The following is a 19,172-nucleotide window of genomic DNA, read 5'->3' on the forward strand; positions in this document are numbered from 1 at the left end:
AATTTACAAAGTTATTCTGACAGTTTTTGCCATTGAAATGACCGAGAATGTCCCAATCAAATCTGAATTTACCCCATACCATGCTAGTGGACTTACTTTTATAAATTTGAATACCTGAAAAAGTGGCTGGTAAAAAATATAAGTGGCTGGTTAATTTCCCACCCTGACGATAACGATATAGTTCTAAAAGTCATATAGATCTGACAGGATTTTGTTTAAGAAATGAATGTATGAAAATTTTATAATATAATTTGTCTATTAGAAGTTATGAATGGCCAGTGAGTGAAAAAGTTAAAAACTTGTTATGCGTTTTGGTCGTTCATTTACACGACAACGGCATTTTGGGTGTCTGAAAACGCAAACTATTGAAAATGGGTTTCAAAGTGCAAGTTTTTGAAAACAATACCGTTATAATAGTCTCGGTGTAAACTATAAAAACACATCTGTGAAAACGATGACAATGTGCATGTATATTACGTGTTCAGTCGTAGTTTTTTCTTTACAAAGTGACATCAACTGGCCTGGAAGCAGCTTTTTTGATTGTTTTCGCAGATACATGTGAACGTGGATTGTTTTGACAATGTTGTTGTCTGTACGCCAAAAAAAGAAAAACCTTTCCATTTTTTAGTACATCGTTCTCGCGTAGGCTAAACATAGAAAATCGGTTATATACAAATTTAACATGATTTATATCAAACAGGTTTCCTTAACCACTCCCCCGTGCAGCATTGGCCAGTCAAACAAATAGCCCCGCCCCCAGACGCATGCCATTGGTTAGGCCACTGTTGTGGACACGGGCTGGTACTGAGCCACAATATTTACATTTTTTGGGGAATCAACTGTTGAATGTTTTACTTGGCTGTCTTTGATGGAAATATTACACACTTTCATTTCCTTATGTTGAAGGCACAAATGCAGACAGGGACAGACTATCTGTAGGATATGGCCGCCACCCTAAATATTGTATCAACGGTTTTAGAGTATCCCTAACAGTTCAATGACGTAATGATAGACCGTTGGCTTCTATGCAGTATCGTATGACGTAATGGGGTTCAACGGTCGCCTCAATTTCGTTAAACGCGAAGGGATCAAATGTGAACTAATATCGCGTTTTAACGGTTAATTTCGTATCTCACAACAGAGTTCAAAGAACACCCTGTTCCAGGAAGTAACGCTTGTTGTTGTTTCAGCACAAACACGTTTTGCCTCTTCGGAGGATAATACTCTACAACTACTTTGAAACTAATCTAGTTGGCTCTCAGACGGCATTAGGATGCAACTCGTTGTCTATTGTTTTGAGCTAGCTATAGCTATACTCACATATACTAGGTATATTTCATCCACCAAACGACAAAAACACACTCGCGATGTGTCAATTTATGAACATAGGGACTCAAATGATGAATTTATGCAACCTCTGAACACAAATCCCGAGGTTCGCTACATAAACATTGAGGGCTAGCCTAAGCTAGCCGTTATGGGTGCATCGCCCCCCCGGCTTAGGGACTCTTGGGAAGCTTTTGGTTTGCATGCGGCTCTAACCTCATGCTGTACGCGCCAGCCCCGAGCTCCTGGCCGATGCCAGACAAACTGGCATCGAAGTCGTGCACGAGCCCAGACTCGATGGTCGCATCGTCCATCTTCAGCACCCACGCCATGGCGCCCAGATCCTTCTCCTCCGACTCTAACCGGAGCGCCGCCAGCTTCACCTCGTACAGACGGCACCTGCGCGGAGCTCGCGTTGCCGCAGGAGTCGGCTAGTCCTACTAGAGTCGGTTAGGTGGCCACCCGCGGAAGGCTAGCTGTTGAAAGCAGGGCAAACGGCTCTAGCCCTGACTGCCGTGTACCTCGCCATTGCTTCAGTTTCACAGTCAGAGGCGAGAAATAACAGTCTGGGGATGAGCCGAGGCGTCGCGAATCAACACAACACCGTATGATCCGTTTCCAGCTCCCGTATGCTATCCCGTTTGCCTCAGCACATCATATCTGTATGCGATCTTCCATTATATAAAAGCAGGGTGGGAGGACGCTGTCGACTGTCACCGCGTTCACACGCAATGTCCGTTGGGCTGGCAGAGCTCGCTCGCTCGCGCGCGCTCATCTAATCCTGTGTGTTCACGCTCGCTATCCTCCGAAAGCGCTCGCCCAGTTTCATCGCGCTCACCCGGCGGTTTGATCTTTCGGAAGAGGCCAAAGATCACAACACATCGACACGGCCCTCCGTCTGCCACCATTCACACGCGAGATCGCTACAGCCGCAGCAGGGATCCGGGTCGGGAATCTGACAGCCAATCACACTGCGCTGCGAGACGCGCTCAGCCAATCAGCTTCCGAGTATCTGTCGTCACCGTCTCCCTGGCTCGCGCTTCGATACAGCTAAACAACAAATATACGTTAAACCTTTAACTTGCGAATGGATACTAAATTAAACGACACGTCACCTGGTGGAAGAAATACAAAGCGTTGGAATATTATATTAGTTTTATTTATTTTTTAATCAATTTTTTTGACCAGCGAGTAATTAAATTTAAAGGGATAGTCCACCCAAATATGAAAATTGTCACCATTTATTCACCCTAAAGTTGTTCCAAATCTGTTTTTTCCCGTTGAACACAAAATACGATATTTTGAGAATGTTGATAATCAGTTCACAAAGTAGGAAAATGGCTACTTGTTATCTTTTTGGTGTTCAACAGAAGAAACAAACTCATACAGGTTTGGAACAACATGAGTACATATTTACAGAGTTTTCACTTTTTGGTGAACTATCCGTTTAAGTTCAAAACTGGATCTGCAGCTGATAGCCAAAGTCCATATCGGCATGGCTGTAAAATGACAAAAATATAGACATAGACAGATAACAGCTAGAGACAAGCGTGATATATTCAGCTCCTACACAGGCTGTTTTGTGGTGAAAATCCATTCTGAAACAGGGATGGCCACTCAAGGACACATTCAGTGTGTTTTTACACTGTTTTTGTGCTGGTGGTCTGGATAGGAAGGCACACAGGCCTTTGCACATGATTGGGTTCTCTTACACAGACCACCAACTTATAAAGTAGCTTACAATGGGAATTTATTAGCAGCACAGTGAAAAAGCTGGGAAAATCTTATTCATTTTGTTAACTGAGGGCATCAGTGTCCTTGAGAATGACATTTCCATGCAAAGCTAACAATCTCGGGAACTTATGGATAGATCATTCTATAATGGCAATAGGAAATGTGACACCCAGACCTGTTTGTAAGGTTTGCAATGGTCAAATATGATTACATGCTATTTCTCATTGCTGTTGACTGTTACAGACAACTGACTTAAAAGCAGGAAAAACTACAATTAGTCATTTTATGCATGTGCTAACAGCACTTTTACATATTACAAACACCTCAGGTTGTTACAGTAACTAAAGTTGAGTCAAAAATTCAATTACACACGTTTTCTCCAGCAGTGGTTGTGTGTGTTGGTTTCAAACATGTAGTTCATCATAGCTGTTGGGTAATAAGTGAACACAATAAAAGCACACTGGTATACATTCAGACAAGGGTCAGCGATATATAATGATTGGTTCTTTTGCTGGTGTAAGGACCTTTGAAATATCTGAAATCATTTGGCGAAGTGATCTGAACATGTAATGCGGTCTGTCTGGAACTACTTCATTTTCATTCAACAGCCCATATTAGTATGAAAAGAAGATATTTTGTGTGCATCTTATGACAAAACGATGGCACTGACATTTTAAGATTTATCAGTGCAAGCTGCTTTCAGTTAAACAGCTCAAACATGCATTTTAGTCTGGGACTAGTTTAAAGGGTTAGTTCACCCAAAAATGAAAATTCTGTCATTAATTACTTACCCTCATGTCGTTGGACACCCGTAAGACCTCCGTTCATCTTCGGAACACAAATGAAGATATTTTAGTTGAAATCCGATGAATCAGAAAGGCCTCGATTGGCACAATGCACTTTACACTGTCAAGACCCATGAATGTTACTAAAGACGTTGTTACAAAGTCCATCTCACTACAGTGGTTCTACAATAACTTTATGAAGAGACGAGAATAGTTTGTGCGCAAAAAAACCTAAATAACGACTTGTATAGTGATGACCGATTTCAAAACACGACATCATGAAGCTTCGAAGCGTTATGAATCAGTGAGTCGAATCATGATTCGGATCGTGTGTCAAACCGCCAAACTGCTGAAATTACGTGACTTTGGCGATCCAAACCGTTGAATCGACTCACTGATTCATAACGCTTCGAAGCTTCATGATGCCGTGTTTTGAAATCGGTCTTCACTATACAAGTCGTTATTTATGTTTTTTTGCGCACAAAAACTATTCTCGTCGCTTCATAAAGTTATTGTAGAACCACTGTAGTGAGATGGACTTTGTAACGACGTCTTTAGTAGCTTTTATGGGTCTTGAGAGTGTAAAGTGCATTGTGCCAATGGAGGCCTTTCAGAGCCATCAGATTTCAACTAAAATATCTTCATTTGTGTTCCGAAGATGAACAGAGGTCTTACGGGTGTCCAACGACATGAGGGGAAGTAATTAATGACACAACTTTCATTTTTGGGTGAACTAACCCTTTAAGCCCTGTCTGTGAAACTGGGGGTCCATAATGGGGACAAATGTTATTCAGATCCCATTGAGTTGGAAACATTCTTCAAAATATCTTCTTTTAATAGAAGAAACAAAATCATACAGGTGAGAAAATGACGACAGTTTGCATTTTTGGGTCAAGTTACCCTTAACTTGAGGATTTTACCTTCATACATGTGTTGCATTTGTGTTGTGTTGCAGTTGCAAGGGACAGAGGGGGGAAAAGAGTAATAATGAGACAATGAGTTAATTACTGTACATTTTCTTTATTTTAATTTCATCGTTAGCACAGGTCTAGAAACGCAGCAGGAAGAAAGAGAACTTCCTCACGGGGGAGAAAGACCGACACTACAGGAAAGAAGTGACGAGACAGTTGCGGGATTTAGATGCGTAAATACATTTCTACAAATTTCCCATCAGAGAAGAATGACACTATGCTACTTAAAAGAATCCACACACCCCTCAGGACATCACAAGATCTTCTTGAATATTCCTTTGTTAAGGTATATATACGTAGATACATATTGCCTATGTGGTGTGGCCGCGCCGCGACGAGAATCTCGGGTGTGTGGGGCGACTGATGCGTGGCATTCATGACATGCATATAGCCAAGCAAAGTATGCCTTATAATAGAGCAAGCCGGACCAACCGCTCATTGTTATGAACGTTAATAATCGATAGTGAGCAATTAGGAACGTTAATGACACGTCGCTCAGACCAAGAAGTTTTGAACTTCATCTTAAAAATCTGAGTTTCTCAAAAGCTCTTTGATAAAAAGAAATGATCTCCATGTTGCACAAAATGACACCCACGACTCTCTCTGCCGGGTTTCCGCCCTCCCCCAATGTTTTGCCCCAGACGTACACACAATCTTCTCACTGACAAAGTGACAAAACAACAGCAGACCACCATCCGGTCTCTCAGACATGAACACGGAGCGATGGTGGTCCAGGTTGGGAAGGCGCGCTTCAATCCGACGGCACTCCCACTGGAAGGTGATGTGGGGCCGGAGGAGGGTGTCCAGCAGTGTAGGTGGCATGCGGCTTTGCGTATCTGTAGGCAAGCGTATGTAGGTGTTTGTTTGTGTATGCATGTGAGTTAAAAAGCCAGCTAGGGTCCCCTGCACTAAGAGAGTGCTGTAGTTCTGAATGGTGACGGCACGGCTACAGGCCCTGCCCTCCCAGATCTGAAGACTGGTCACTTCCGCTGGAGCCGCTCTGCGCTCGCTTTATGTACAAATTCAACAGTTTCAGCTGGGAAGAGAGAAAATGTGCATGTTATAGATTACTCTATAAAGACAGAACGAGTAAAGGTCCTTTCACACTGGACGCGCTTTGGATCAGCTGTTTGTGTAATGAGAGCTTCCACACTGAACGCGAATGTGCTGCGGCGAAAAAGCAAAGTTTATTTTTTTAGTTTCGATGTCGATTTTTTTTTAAGCTACACTGTGTAACTTTTTTAGTTTATTCTTAGCTAAAAACACTTAGTTCTTTCAAAAATATATGTGCTCATTAATGTATATTTACTTCTTTCAAGTAATAAAGTATTCTCGTAAGTTTATAATATGCCATGGAAAATACATACGGGTAAGGGTTTGAATGCGGGTCGCCATGTTGCCCCTCCATCTTGAAAGTACATTAGCCAAAGAGGGACATACCCGTAAATTCAAGCTTCGCTTTTCGCGTTTTAACACTCGATGGCACCGTGTCGAATGTGGACGAGGTCGAACTGGAAGCCATGTTAATCTTGAACTAAATCGGCCACCGTAGGAGTTAAAACGAAATCGGAATTGAGAGGAACAGAAACTAATATTCACTGGATGGTCATATACCTGTTCACCACTAGATGGGGGAAAATATCACACAGCTTTAACACTCGCAGCCATAGAAAAGGCTTAAACCAATCACGTACAAGGAAACAAAGGTGACGAAATGTCCAGCTGATGTCACTAGCCATTCAATCAACATTAACCTTTGCCAGGTATCGCATTTCTCACGAGATTACAGCTGTAGTTGTGTTTAAAGCTGTACAGATGCAGCTGTGTTTGCCCACTGTAGGCTACAGATTACGATACTATAATCAATACGTTGATTTTTTTCTAACCTAATTGTGTCCGCGACTATAGAAAGTGATTGTGTTTCCGTCAGTATGACTGTGGCATTTAAATGTTTACATTAGCCGCATTTCCACCGCAGGAACTTTCCCCAGGAACTAGGAACTTTGGGGTGGTACTCTGTGTGTTTCGACCGCAGGAACGAGAGTCTAAATGAAGTTCCAGGTAAATATTTCCCCCTCCAAACGGCCCTGCTCCCGGGGTAGTACTTTTTCAAAGTTCGGGAACTTTCGGGGGTGGGACTTGGGCGCTGAACATGATGATTGGCTGAGCTAACGCAGTATTTTATTTCAACTGGCATTTTTAAAAGTCTTTTGCAAGGTTCGATCGTTCGTTCTGTGTTCAGTAAATATCAGTCTTGCTCTCTCTGTCCAATGGCGCGCGTTCGTCTCAGCCATCTCACGGTCAATGTCCGTTATAGCTGATAATAACATACGTTGTCTTATTTTACATTTAGCTTTACGAGCTTTCAGAATACGCTTTAGTATCAGTGCTCGTCTCTTTTCCGCCCGTTTTGTTAATGACCTCTTTATTGAACCAATACATAACTACCAAAAGCAGCGCATCTCCTCGTTATTGTTGCAGACAGTGTCGCGCAAAAATTATTACTGTCCGTTGCTGACTGGGAGGAGCAGCCGCGCGCAGTCCTACATCACTGGACTAATTTGCCTAATCTTCCCGGTACTTTAGACCGCAGTGGAAACGCATACAGTAGCAGATCTGGGGGGAAAAGTTCCTGTAAAAAAAGTTCCTGGTACAAATTGTTCCGGGTAATTTCGGTGGAAACGCGGCTATTGTGACTCAACTGGAAGCATAGCTGGAAACAGCTGCTCCAGATCGATTGGTTCCTGAAGTGTGTGGTTTGTCTCATCAGATGCGCTGCTACTGTCTCTGGAGGAGCTCCTCAAATTGTCCTACGGACATTTGAAAGTGCGGAACCGGCCATGATAAAAGTTTTAGCTCATGTACAAGATTAGCATACTCCCCTTCAGACTCTGTTCTTTAAGACTGGGTGCACCCAAAACCTTCTTCTCGGTCTTTTAAAGAAAATGACAAGCTCGTCTCCACTGAATGATGAAGTGTCCGTGTTTTCTCAGCTGTCGCCGCAAATGTTTTGGAATGTTGGAGCCCTGAAACGTCGCAAACTCGCGTCGCGGCTGACGTGAATGGTTTTGACGCAAACTATTCGCACACAAAATATTCACTTTTTCCGCTTCGCTTTTTCGTTACATGTCCGGTGTGAAAGGGCCTTAAGGAAGGAAAAAAAAACTGACATTTAGCAAGAAGAAAGGGCTCACCTTGCTGCCGGACAGCTGGCTGAGGTGAGGTTTCAGATCCTCTCCAATGACAGCATAGATGGCCACAAGACAAAATACACACGCCTTTCGCACACTGCTCTCAGAGTTATCATAACCCTGCGAATGAGAGAAAATTATAGATCAAAACATGCACCATCTTTAAAATGCCCTAAAAGTTCCCCTACAACAAGTTAACATGCATCAAAGATCAAAAACACTTTCATTTACTCATAATATACATCGCAGCATAAGCTTTTTCTCTCAGCATCTGTGAAATGGTTGAATTAAAAATTCGGTCTTGCAAAGCCTCTCCCTTTCTGAGAGCCTGCTCTGCTCTAGAGGATGGATTTCCTGACCCAGCCGGGTTCAGACAGATATTTAGAAATTATATTGGGGTTCGGGTTGGTCTTGGTCAAGTCAGCGCGATAAGGCATTGAACATTTTACATTTAAAACAGCTTATTATGTAGGTAGCCAATGGGCCTGTTTAACTTGAAGCAAAGGTTTGTTCAGATAGAAAAATGCGGCCCGATCCGCACTTTACTCTGCTCTGATTGTTCAGATGGCCAAGTGTGTTGTGATTGGTCTATTGCTTACAGTGTGCTTCAGAAACACTCATTGCTTTATCTGAATTTCAGCTTTGGATCTTCCTCAGCACTTGATACGGTGTGATATGAACAGTAGCGATGGCTTCGCTTTTACTGTATAAATTTCAGCACTTCAGAGTCCTCATCCTTTGGAAGGGCATCAAAGTGGATTTGAGATTCAGAATGAGAATCTTTTGGTGCTTTTCCACTGCATGGTACGTCTTGGTTCAGCACGGCTCGCTTTGATTTTCCACTGCAGTTAGCACCGCTTTAAAGTGGGTGGGATTAAAGAATGATCGTTGTAATTGTAACACCTCTACTTCTCGGCATGTGGATGTTTTTAACTACAAGACGAATAATGTTTGTTTCAAAGGAGGCTGATAGCAGAAAAAACTAAATACTGCTAAAAACAAGAGAGTAGGCACTCGTACAACAAAGCGCAGATGACAACATCACTTGATTTGCTAGACGCCGCACAAGGGCAAACTAATCTTGTATTTAAGCCATGTGTTTAGGGTCTCAACCGCTATATCACTGTCACAAAAGCATATAATGGTAGTGACGGTAGTGACGATTCTCTCTGAACAATCAGTGATTTGCTGTGTTTACATGTCACTTTTTTGTATCGGTACGTCACGCTTGGAACCTCAACTGAGGTGGTACTATTTAAGCGAACCGTACCGGACCGAACCGCACCGCACCATGCAGTGGAAAACACCAAAAAGTGAGCCATACCGAACTGTACCATGCAGTGGAAAACACCAAAAAGTGAGCCATACCGAACTGTACCATGCAGTGGAAAAGCGCCATTTGAGTGGATTTGAGTCTTCTCGACAACACAAAGCACAATCTTCCAGTCTCAGTTACAACTGCAGTGTTTGAGGGAGGGGCAAAGTAGACGTTGTTTGCCGGCAGCCAATAAAGAACATCATACTAATTTGTTACAACCCTACATAGGTTTGTGCAGGGAGTGAGACCGGAATTACTGACGACTCATTTTGAGCAGTTCAGAATCGCTTCTTTCTTTTGGAAGACTCCATTTATGGAGTACTCCATTTGGAAACCTCAATTTATCACACACTTTTATCTTTGAAAGTCAATTTGTCCACTAGAGGGTGTCCATAGTACGTTTGAATAACATATCAAGTGAACGATCTAATAGGGGTGTGCGATATATATCGTCTGCGATAATATCGTAATTGTTGTTTTAATGATGTGCGATCTGACATTATCGAGTATATCCCTCACACACACACTACGTGATGTAGTTTTGTTGATTAGACTAGTGCAGGTGCGCATTAGAGTACACGCTTTCACTGCGTGATATATTTATATCATATATAAAATCATATATTTTTAAAATTAAATCATATATATCATATATAAGATATCACACAAAGATTGCAGTCTTTCAAATGTGATATTGATTTTATGCAAGTTTACTAAACAAGAAGTTAATATTAAGTGACTTACAGTTTAGACTTCCATATTGCCTGTTTTTGCTCTATTTCGCTACCGAAAAATAGTTCAAAACAAAGACACAGCACTGTATCTGCGTCTCTAAGCAAAACACAATCAATTGAACAAATCAATTGAATCAATGATTCAATGACTAATATAGATTAAGATAGTCAAATGCTTTGTTCCTTGAATGAATCAGCTGTTTGAATTAATTGTTTGAATCTCAATGACTCACTCGTTAAACGTGACTTGCTGCCACCTACTGGCGGTTTTAATTTCACAGTTAAAGTATCTTTTCATGGTTTAAATAATTTCAAAAATCAGTATTATTCAACATTTTATGTTTTAAACATCAAAACATTATTTATGCATAACTGCAGGTTATTAATTTGTCACTTCTGAACTGTGTAAATGATCAAACAGTAAACAGTCTGTGTAAATGATCTAAATGCCACTTCAGATGCAGCTTGTGTGTTTCCTCTGCACTGCAAAGATTCATTTTGTTGATACTTATTTAATTTGATTGGTAACAGCCCTATTGTATAAATTACTTATTATAATACATTATTACATTTATGAAATTGACACAAAAGATAAAAAATAAATGTATCAAGGTAAAGATGATTTCTGTCACTTCTGTGAACTGACCACCACACAGAATATGAACTTTAGGAGTTAGCTGACCATGGCAGTCCTAAACCTGCCAAAGTACCAGCACAATGACACACTCAGCAAAATATCGTCTAATTATCGTTATCGAGAAAATCCCAGAAAATATCAAGATTTCTTTTTGTCAATATCGCGCACCCCTACGATCAAAGTTTGTTGGCATGTTCCTCAACAGGTTTGGAATGACATTAAGGTGAGTAAATTAAGACAGATTTGTGAATTTTGGGTGAACTATCCCTTTAAGTCTCATAGTCTTTAAGTCTTGAAATCTGCATGTTTGATATTACCAGTGCTAAAGTCATTTGAATGGTTGATTCTATATCAATAAAAGGAAACGAGCCATTTGCTCAGAGTTGGACCACATTAGTTTGATTCAATAAAAAGAACCAGTGCAAAGAGTCCTTCATTCTGTAGACGAACTACACTGATCACGCTGTCCGTTTTGCGCTACCGATTCAATTGCGGCGTTGCTGCACGGTTGACTACGTATTGCAGGAAACCATGTATTTTAGTACAGTACACCATCCACATCGACAAAAGAATGCATGTGAAAGAACAAAATCAAACATCATTCAACTCCAGTATTTTTAAACGGTTCTGAAGGTCTGTTCACACCAAGAGCGATAACAATATTAGCATCCATGCCAGTGCACGATTCCTTCTGTTCCTTTTGATTGGCTGCCAATGCTTTTATCATTCATCAAAAGGTATCGGATTTCCAGTGAGGATTTAGACCGTATCATATTGCTGAGACTGCTCTCATTAGAGTTACAAATGATTTGCTCTTATCATCCGATCGTGGTTGTATCTCTCGATTAGTGTTACTGGATCTTAGTGCTGCATTTGATACTATCGACCACAACACTCTTTTGAATAGACTTGAGAATTACATTGGCATTAGTGGAACTGCATTGGCATGGTTCAAATCGTACCAATCTGACCGTTACCAATTTGTTGCAGTAAATGAAGAGGTCGATCACAAGTTCAGTATGGAGTAACTCGAGGCTCAGAACTAGGACCGTTGCTTTTCACCCTGTACATGCTACCCTTGGGAGATTTCATTTGGAAGCAATGATGCTCGAGCTGAGCATTTTCTTCACGCCCTGACGAAAACATACCAATTAACAAAATTAATGGAATGCATAATTGATAAAAAAATGCGATGACTAGTAATTTCCTACTACTTAAAGGTCCCCTTCTTCGCGATTCCATTGTTCAAACTTTAGTTAGTGTGTAATGTTGCTGTTAGAGCATAAATAATACCTGTAAAATTATAAAGCTCAAAGTTCAATGCCAAGCGAGATATTTTATTTAACAGAAGTTCCCTTTCAAAGCCTACAGCGAACGGCTGGCTTGGACTACATCCTGGTACTTCCTTCTTTAATTACGTCAGTAGAGCAGTAGAACAGACTAACCTCCACCCACAAAGAAACGCGAAAAAGGGGGCGCGGTCTTGTTGCTGTCCCACGTGGAGAAGCGGACGGTCGCGTGGAGAAAAGGAACTGTTGCGTTGAGTGTGTTTATCGCCATGTCATCGAGACGCTGTTATTTTCATCCAGGAGTCAAATCACCTTTGTTTGGCTTTCCCAGGGACGCTGTAGAGATTATTGAATGCATACATCTCTCCGTTAAGAGGCGTGACCTTTCCAACGTGCGCTAAGCTGCTGTCGAATCACAGCACAGGAACCGCTTGCACAATCAGAACTCGTTACGTATTTCTGAAGGAGGGACTTTATAGCACAAGGAAATCATCAGCCGTTTTTAGGACAGTGGAAACAGCGGTATACAGATAAGTAAATAGTGTGAAAAATACTGTGTTTTTTTACACGCGAAACATGAACACATGTTATATTGCACACTGTAAACACAATCAAAGCTTCAAAAAAACACGAAGAACGGGACCTTTAATTGGTAGAGATCCCCCCCCCAGAGATTCCAATTATTGGACTAAAAACCTCCACATGTTATAACTAGGCATGTGCCGGTATCAAATTTTCATGTTGCGATTAATTGCTGAAGCTTTTATCACGGTATACGGTATTATCACGATATTGAAATAAGTTGCAAAAAAAGTGTTGTCATACTATAACAGGTTAAATCACTTTCTTATATCAAAAGAACCAAACATTTAAATACAATAAAGCAATACACAAAAATGTATAAAGTAAACAAATATTTAAAACAGATTAAAGTGCAAAAGAATTATAAAGAACAATAGGTATGCTGAAATGTACATTTAACTAAGATTAATTCATTCTTTAGAAGTATTTTTCATTGTCAGTTTGTTAATGAAGGAACTAATGTTAAATACTGGAGCCTTGTAAAGTGTGTGATTGAACAACAGTCAGAACATATTCAAGGGCATGTAATTTAGTCCAGATTAAAATATAAAATGCAAGTTTGAAAATGAATAGCCTTAAGTCTTTAAGTATTATGTATTAGGTTATGTGATTACTGGAGAAACGGCTGCATTTCTGCTGTTCCGTCAGCGCCCTCTGCTGTCGAAGAATGAATGTGCACTTCAGCGTCTCCTCATTCCGCCATGTGCTCGGCTCATGCACGGTCTATTTACATCAGTGCGCGTTCCTCTTTGACGTGTTTTTCATTTTAAACGGTTGATGGGTAAAGTATTCTTAAAATTAATTCTAAAAATCTGAATAATTCGTAATAAATAATTATTCACGGTATTTTGAAGTGCCCACGATAACAATATTGTGCATGTTCATTATTGCGGTATATTGTATTACCGTTTACCGGCACATGTCTAGTTATAACCTAGAATACTGTCTAACACTTGATGGCTGCTCTGTCAAGTCCTCGTCGTCAGTGAGGAACCTGGGTGTGCTCTTTGATACCAATCTTTGATTTGAAAGCCACATTTCTAGCATCTTAAAAATATATCTAAATTACGACATATGCTCTCAATGACAAATGCAGAAAAGTTAGTGCATGCGTTCATGACCTCAATGCTAGATTATTGTAATGCTCTACTGGGTGGTCGCCCTGCACGCTTAATAAACAAACTTCAGCTGGTCCACCGGGAAGTATGACTATATTAACCCGGTTCTGTAAACACGGCATTGGGTCCCTATTAAACATCACATACATTTAAAAATCTTGCTTATTACTTACAAAGCATTAAATGGTTTAGATTTTGGTACTTGAGCGAGCTCCTAGCGCATTATAGTCCTTCACGTCTATTGCGATCTCAAAATTCTTGCCAGTTGATAATCCCTAGAATATCAAAACCAACTGCAGGCGGTCAATCTTTTTCTTATTTAGCACATAAACTGTGGAACAGTCTTCCTAGCCTTGTTTGGGAAGCAGACACGCACTGTCAGTTTAAATCTAGACTAAAAACACATCTCTTTAACCGGGCATACACGTAACAGATTATCAATTTCTATTATTCAAATCAGTTAAATGATTGTTAGGCTGCATAAATTATAAATTAGGTCAACCGAAACCGGGATCACTTCCTATAAAACCCGATGTACTGGTTACATCGTAAGAAGAATGGCATCTACACCAGTGTTAATTTTGACAGCAAATTTTTATTTTATTTTAGTCATAGTCTTTTGACTAAAATGCCATTTAGTTTTAGTCATATTTTAGTCACCTGAATTGTTTTTAGTTTTAGTCGTCTAAATCTACAGTAGATTTAGTCTCCTGAAAATTTAATTAGTTTAGTTAAATTGTAATACATTAAGCATATAAGCCTTACATAACCGACTGTCACTTGAACTGACATTTTGACATCAAAAATACACGAAAGAGCTCAATTCACTGTTTTGATTGTTTTTTAAACACAGCTATATAGTTTTTTATAACTTTGTATTTCTGTTTTAGTCAGTAGGCCATATCAGGTTAAGCTAAAGCTTCAAATAAGTTTTTTTATTTTTTTATTTCAGTCAACATATATTTAATTTCAAGAAATGAAGATTTTTTAAATGGTTTTAGTTAACTATTATAACCCTGATACTTTATTGAATATGTGTCAAATACTGGTCTTTCCTCCAGACTATGAATTAAATGGGAATGAAATTAAATACAGTTTATTGTGTAACCAAAAACAAATATATAATGCGTGACTTGTAATTATAAACAAGCTCGAAATACACCGGGACTCTTATTTTGAAATGTATACGCCTCTGTTGCAGTTGACATAAAATATGCATTGTTACAACTGTCTAAAACATATATTGTCATTACTCATCAGCATTAATTCATAAACAATTGACTGGCATAAATGTGCGCTATGCATTTATTGTGAGCCGCTCTGGAGCGCTGGATTGGGGATGTGTGAGCCTGTAGGCCGTGTTTTCCAGCGGTTAGATCAGTTCAAATCAAATGTGCGCATCTGTTACACAGGTTATCAGTTCTGACTGGATCTCTTCCCTAATCGTTCCTCCCTAAAATTTTCGTCTTGTTTTTTTTGTTGACGAAAATGACAGTTGATTTTTGTCATAGTTTTTGTCATCCAACACTAGTTTTTATTTAGTTATCGTCTCGTTTTCGTCAGTGAAAAAAGGTTGTTGACGAAAATTATGACGAAAATTATTCGTCAACGAAATGAACACTGATCTACGCTAATATTAGTCTGTCTGTCTCATCCTTATCCTGAGGTTACCGTAGTCAGCCGGATCCGGTCCGTATCCACATCAGATGGTGGACCTGCACCTAGACACGACCAAAACGCAGCCCTGAATGTCAGCAGGGACGTGTCTACTAGACAATCCCCTGTGAAGGCCTCGTCGACATGACAGTCACCAGCACAGATCTTCAACAGAGACCAGACAGGTCCTCCACACAGACCCTATGACCAGCTTCGGCTCCATACCGGCGTGATGAATTGATCTTCAAGTAAAAGGAACTGGATGAATATTTGAATGCTACCGATCCCGATCTGAACTCTGACTCCCCAGGTTTTTCTCTTCATTCTGTCACCTGATGGGGTTTGGGTTCCTTGCCACTGTCGCCTCTGGTTTGCTTAGTTGGGGACACTTAACATTCAACACTATTATTGATCTGACTGCGCTGACGCTGTTGTATGAGAACTGAACTGAGTTGGATGATGGCATTTTTTGCAGAACTGCTTTATAGATGAAAAACCAATTTAATAATTGATGATCTTCACAACGGAACTGAATCAACACTGAACAACAACTGAAATGCATAATCCTGGTATCACTGTATCAGCTGCTTTGAAACAATCTGTTTTGTATAAAGTAGTGTACATAAAATACAGCATTTACCTGAATGAGCCCAGGGACGATCTCTGGGAGCATTTGAATGAGCCCTTCTTTGGGCAGCCGGTCGATGACTTTGGTGAGCATCTTGATGGCAGCCAGGTTGATAGGGTAGTCTGCCGACTGGATGATGGGGCACAGCACCTTGATACACTGATCGGGACTTATTGAGGTCGCCAACATGGACGCCGACTCTTCTGCTGCCCGCACCACCTGATACAGAGAGAAAAGGACATTTTGTGCTTCGGTTTAGATTTGCGTTTGGGTTGTCAGTCTTACTTGCTTCACGTCTGTGTGAACTGTGATCTTGTGCATGTTAAAGGGAAATATCCCCCAAAAAAGAAAATTCTATCCTCATTTACGTACCTTCATGTCGTTTCAAACTCATGTTACATGTAGTTACTGTAGTAATTACTATAAATTGTGCATAATTACATGCAACTTGCTCTAAGTACGTACACGCAAATACATGTTAATTATTATTACTCAGTACTTAAATGTACACTCACCTAAAGGATTATTAGGAACACCATACTAATACTGTGTTTGACCCCCTTTCGCCTTCAGAACTGCCTTAATTCTACGTGGCATTGATTCAACAAGGTGCTGAAAACATTCTTTAGAAATGTTGGCCCATATTGATAGGAGAGCATCTTGCAGTTGATGGAGATTTGTGGGATGCACATCCAGGGCACGAAGCTCCCGTTCCACCACATCCCAAAGATGCTCTATTGGGTTGAGATCTGGTGACTGTGGGGGCCATTTTAGTTCAGTGAACTTGATTTGAAATGATTGGAGCTTTGTGACATGGTGCATTATCCTGCTGGAAGTAGCCATCAGAGGATGGGGACATGGTGGTCATAAAGGGATGGACATGGTCAGAAACAATGCTCAGGTAGGCCGTGGCATTTAAACGACGCCCAATTGGCACTAAGGGGCCTAAAGTGTGCCAAGAAAACATCCCCCACACCATTACACCACCACCACCAGCCTGCACAGTGGTAACAAGGCATGATGGATCCATGTTCTCATTCTGTTTACGCCAAATTCTGACTCTACCATCTGAATGTCTCAACAGAAATCGAGACTCATAAGACCAGGCAACATTTTTCCAGTCTTCAACTGTCCAATTTTGGTGAGCTTGTGCAAATTGTAGCCTCTTTTTCCTATTTGTAGTGGAGATGAGTGGTACCCGGTGGGGTCTTCTGCTGTTGTAGCCCATCCGCCTCAAGGTTGTGTGTGTTGTGGCTTCACAAATGCTTTGCTGCATACCTCGGTTGTAACGAGTGGTTATTTCAGTCAAAGTTGCTCTTCTATCAGCTTGAATCAGTCGGCCCATTCTCCTCTGACCTCTAGCATCAACAAGGCATTTTCGCCCACAGGACTGCCGCATACTGGATGCTTTTCCCTTTTCACACCATTCTTTGTAAACCCTAGAAATGGTTGTGCGTGAAAATCCCAGTAACTGAGCAGATGAAATACTCAGACCGGCCCGTCTGGCACCAACAACCATGTCACGCTCAAAATTGCTTAAATCACCTTTCTTTCCCATTTTGACATTCAGTTTGGAGTTCAGGAGATTGTCTTGACCAGGACCACACCCCTAAATGCATTGAAGCAACTGCCATGTGATTGGTTGATTAGATAATTGCATTAATGAGAAATTGAACAGGTGTTCCTAATAATCCTTTAGGTGAGTGTATGATTACACTGTAACATGGACACCTTAAAATAAAGCCTAACCGACTTTCCTTCATCTTTGGAACACAAATAACATACATTGACTACAACATAATCAGTTATTAATATGTACTTGGTTCTTGTTTTTGCATATGTTCACTATTTCTTTATATGACAATTTGGCATGTTTCATTGAGTTATCACAAATAAAACAATTGACTTCAAGCACAACTACGCAATGTGGTTACAAAATCTTTAACAATTTTTAAATAATATTTGAATGAAGGGTGAAGATGTCAATTTTCATAGGCTGGACATCACTTTGAAGTCACTGCTATATGTGAATACAAGCCTAAATGTAATATTTTCATCATATAAAGCTCAAGAAGACTTGGATTTATTTTACAATCTCTTTAAGAAGAGTTTTGGATGAATAGACGATCAATGGAGGGAGAGAAAGCTCTCAGATATCGTTTTTAAAAAATCCTCCGAAGATGAACGAAAATCTTATGGGGTTGAAATGACATGAGTGTGAGTAAATGACAGAATTTTCCTTTTTGGGTGAACTATCCCTTTAGGGACGCCTGACCTCTTTGTGTGGGTCTTTATGTGCTTCCAGGGTCTTCATAATGGTGAGTTCCGCATAGTTTTTAAAGCGCCACGGCTGCCTGTTAAGGATTTCCTTCAACACCCGGAGTGCTAATGCCCGAATGACGTGCTGAGAGAGAAAAAAATAAAGATCAGCAACTAAATTTGGTTGTCTTAATGACTCACATTAGAGTGTGTTAGTAGCGGTGAGTGTATGTTTGTAATCACCTCTCCATCCCCAAGTGTTTCCAGGAGCAGTAGGAGGATGGTTTTGAAGTGCTCGTCCCAAACATGCAGTTGTGTTTCTCTGATCAGCCGCATTAGCTCACACAGTGCGGCTTTCCTCTCTTCCACTCGTTCGCTGTGATTCGAGAGCTCCTTTAGCAGCTCAGAAACCACCTCAGACTGGTCCACACCACTGTCTGTAACACCATCAGCGGAAAGGAAGTCAGACCCACACACACACACACACACACACACACACACACACACACACACACGAGTTTACATGCATACACTTTACCAAGCAGTTATGGAAGTGCATTACCATCAGTGAGGCACTCGGCATCCGGGTCTGCATCTTTCAGGCTTTTATTAAAAGGGGAGGAGCTGAAGGAGGAGTCAGAGTAGCTGACTGGCTGGTATTCCCTTGCTGGACGGGGACTCGACGAGAGGAGCGGCATAGTATTTAGCAGAGATGTCTTGTTATCCAGCGCCGTCCGACCAGAGTCCGTGGTTTGATCACAACCCTGTAAAGAGACACATTCAGAATACACTCAACACAGCAGCGAAAAGTCAAACAGTTTTATATACATTTACATTTATGCATTTGGCAGACGCTTTTATCCAAAGCGACTTACTTTTTACAGGGACAATCCCCCTGGAGCAACATGGAGTAAAGTGCCTTGCTCAAGGACACACTGGTAATG

General features: G+C 40.8%; 2 protein-coding genes across 4 annotated transcripts in view; both read right to left on the bottom strand.

Moving 5' to 3' along the window:
* Positions 1-2,289, bottom strand: part of ubp1 (upstream binding protein 1) — a 47,555-nt gene extending 45,266 nt beyond the window's left edge. The window contains exon 1 of one of the 3 annotated variants that reach the window (XM_079829235.1): positions 1,543-2,289. In XM_079829235.1, coding sequence (XP_079685361.1) covers positions 1,543-1,658 — 116 coding nt within the window. In that variant the 5' untranslated portion in view covers positions 1,659-2,289. The remainder of the gene's footprint in view (positions 1-1,542) is intronic. The other 2 variants (XM_079829237.1, XM_079829236.1) reach the window with 2 other exon arrangements.
* Positions 2,290-4,664: 2,375 nt separating this feature from the next.
* Positions 4,665-19,172, bottom strand: part of clasp2 (cytoplasmic linker associated protein 2) — a 92,666-nt gene continuing 78,158 nt past the window's right edge. Inside the window, 6 exon segments of the mRNA XM_079829306.1 lie at positions 4,665-5,852; positions 8,011-8,127; positions 15,982-16,188; positions 18,245-18,373; positions 18,472-18,665; positions 18,791-18,992. Coding sequence (XP_079685432.1) covers positions 5,763-5,852; positions 8,011-8,127; positions 15,982-16,188; positions 18,245-18,373; positions 18,472-18,665; positions 18,791-18,992 — 939 coding nt within the window. The 3' untranslated portion in view covers positions 4,665-5,762.

The sequence above is a fragment of the Gobio gobio genome, assembly GCF_949357685.1.
Source record: "Gobio gobio genome assembly, chromosome: 11".
NCBI classification, from domain to species: domain Eukaryota; kingdom Metazoa; phylum Chordata; class Actinopteri; order Cypriniformes; family Gobionidae; genus Gobio; species Gobio gobio.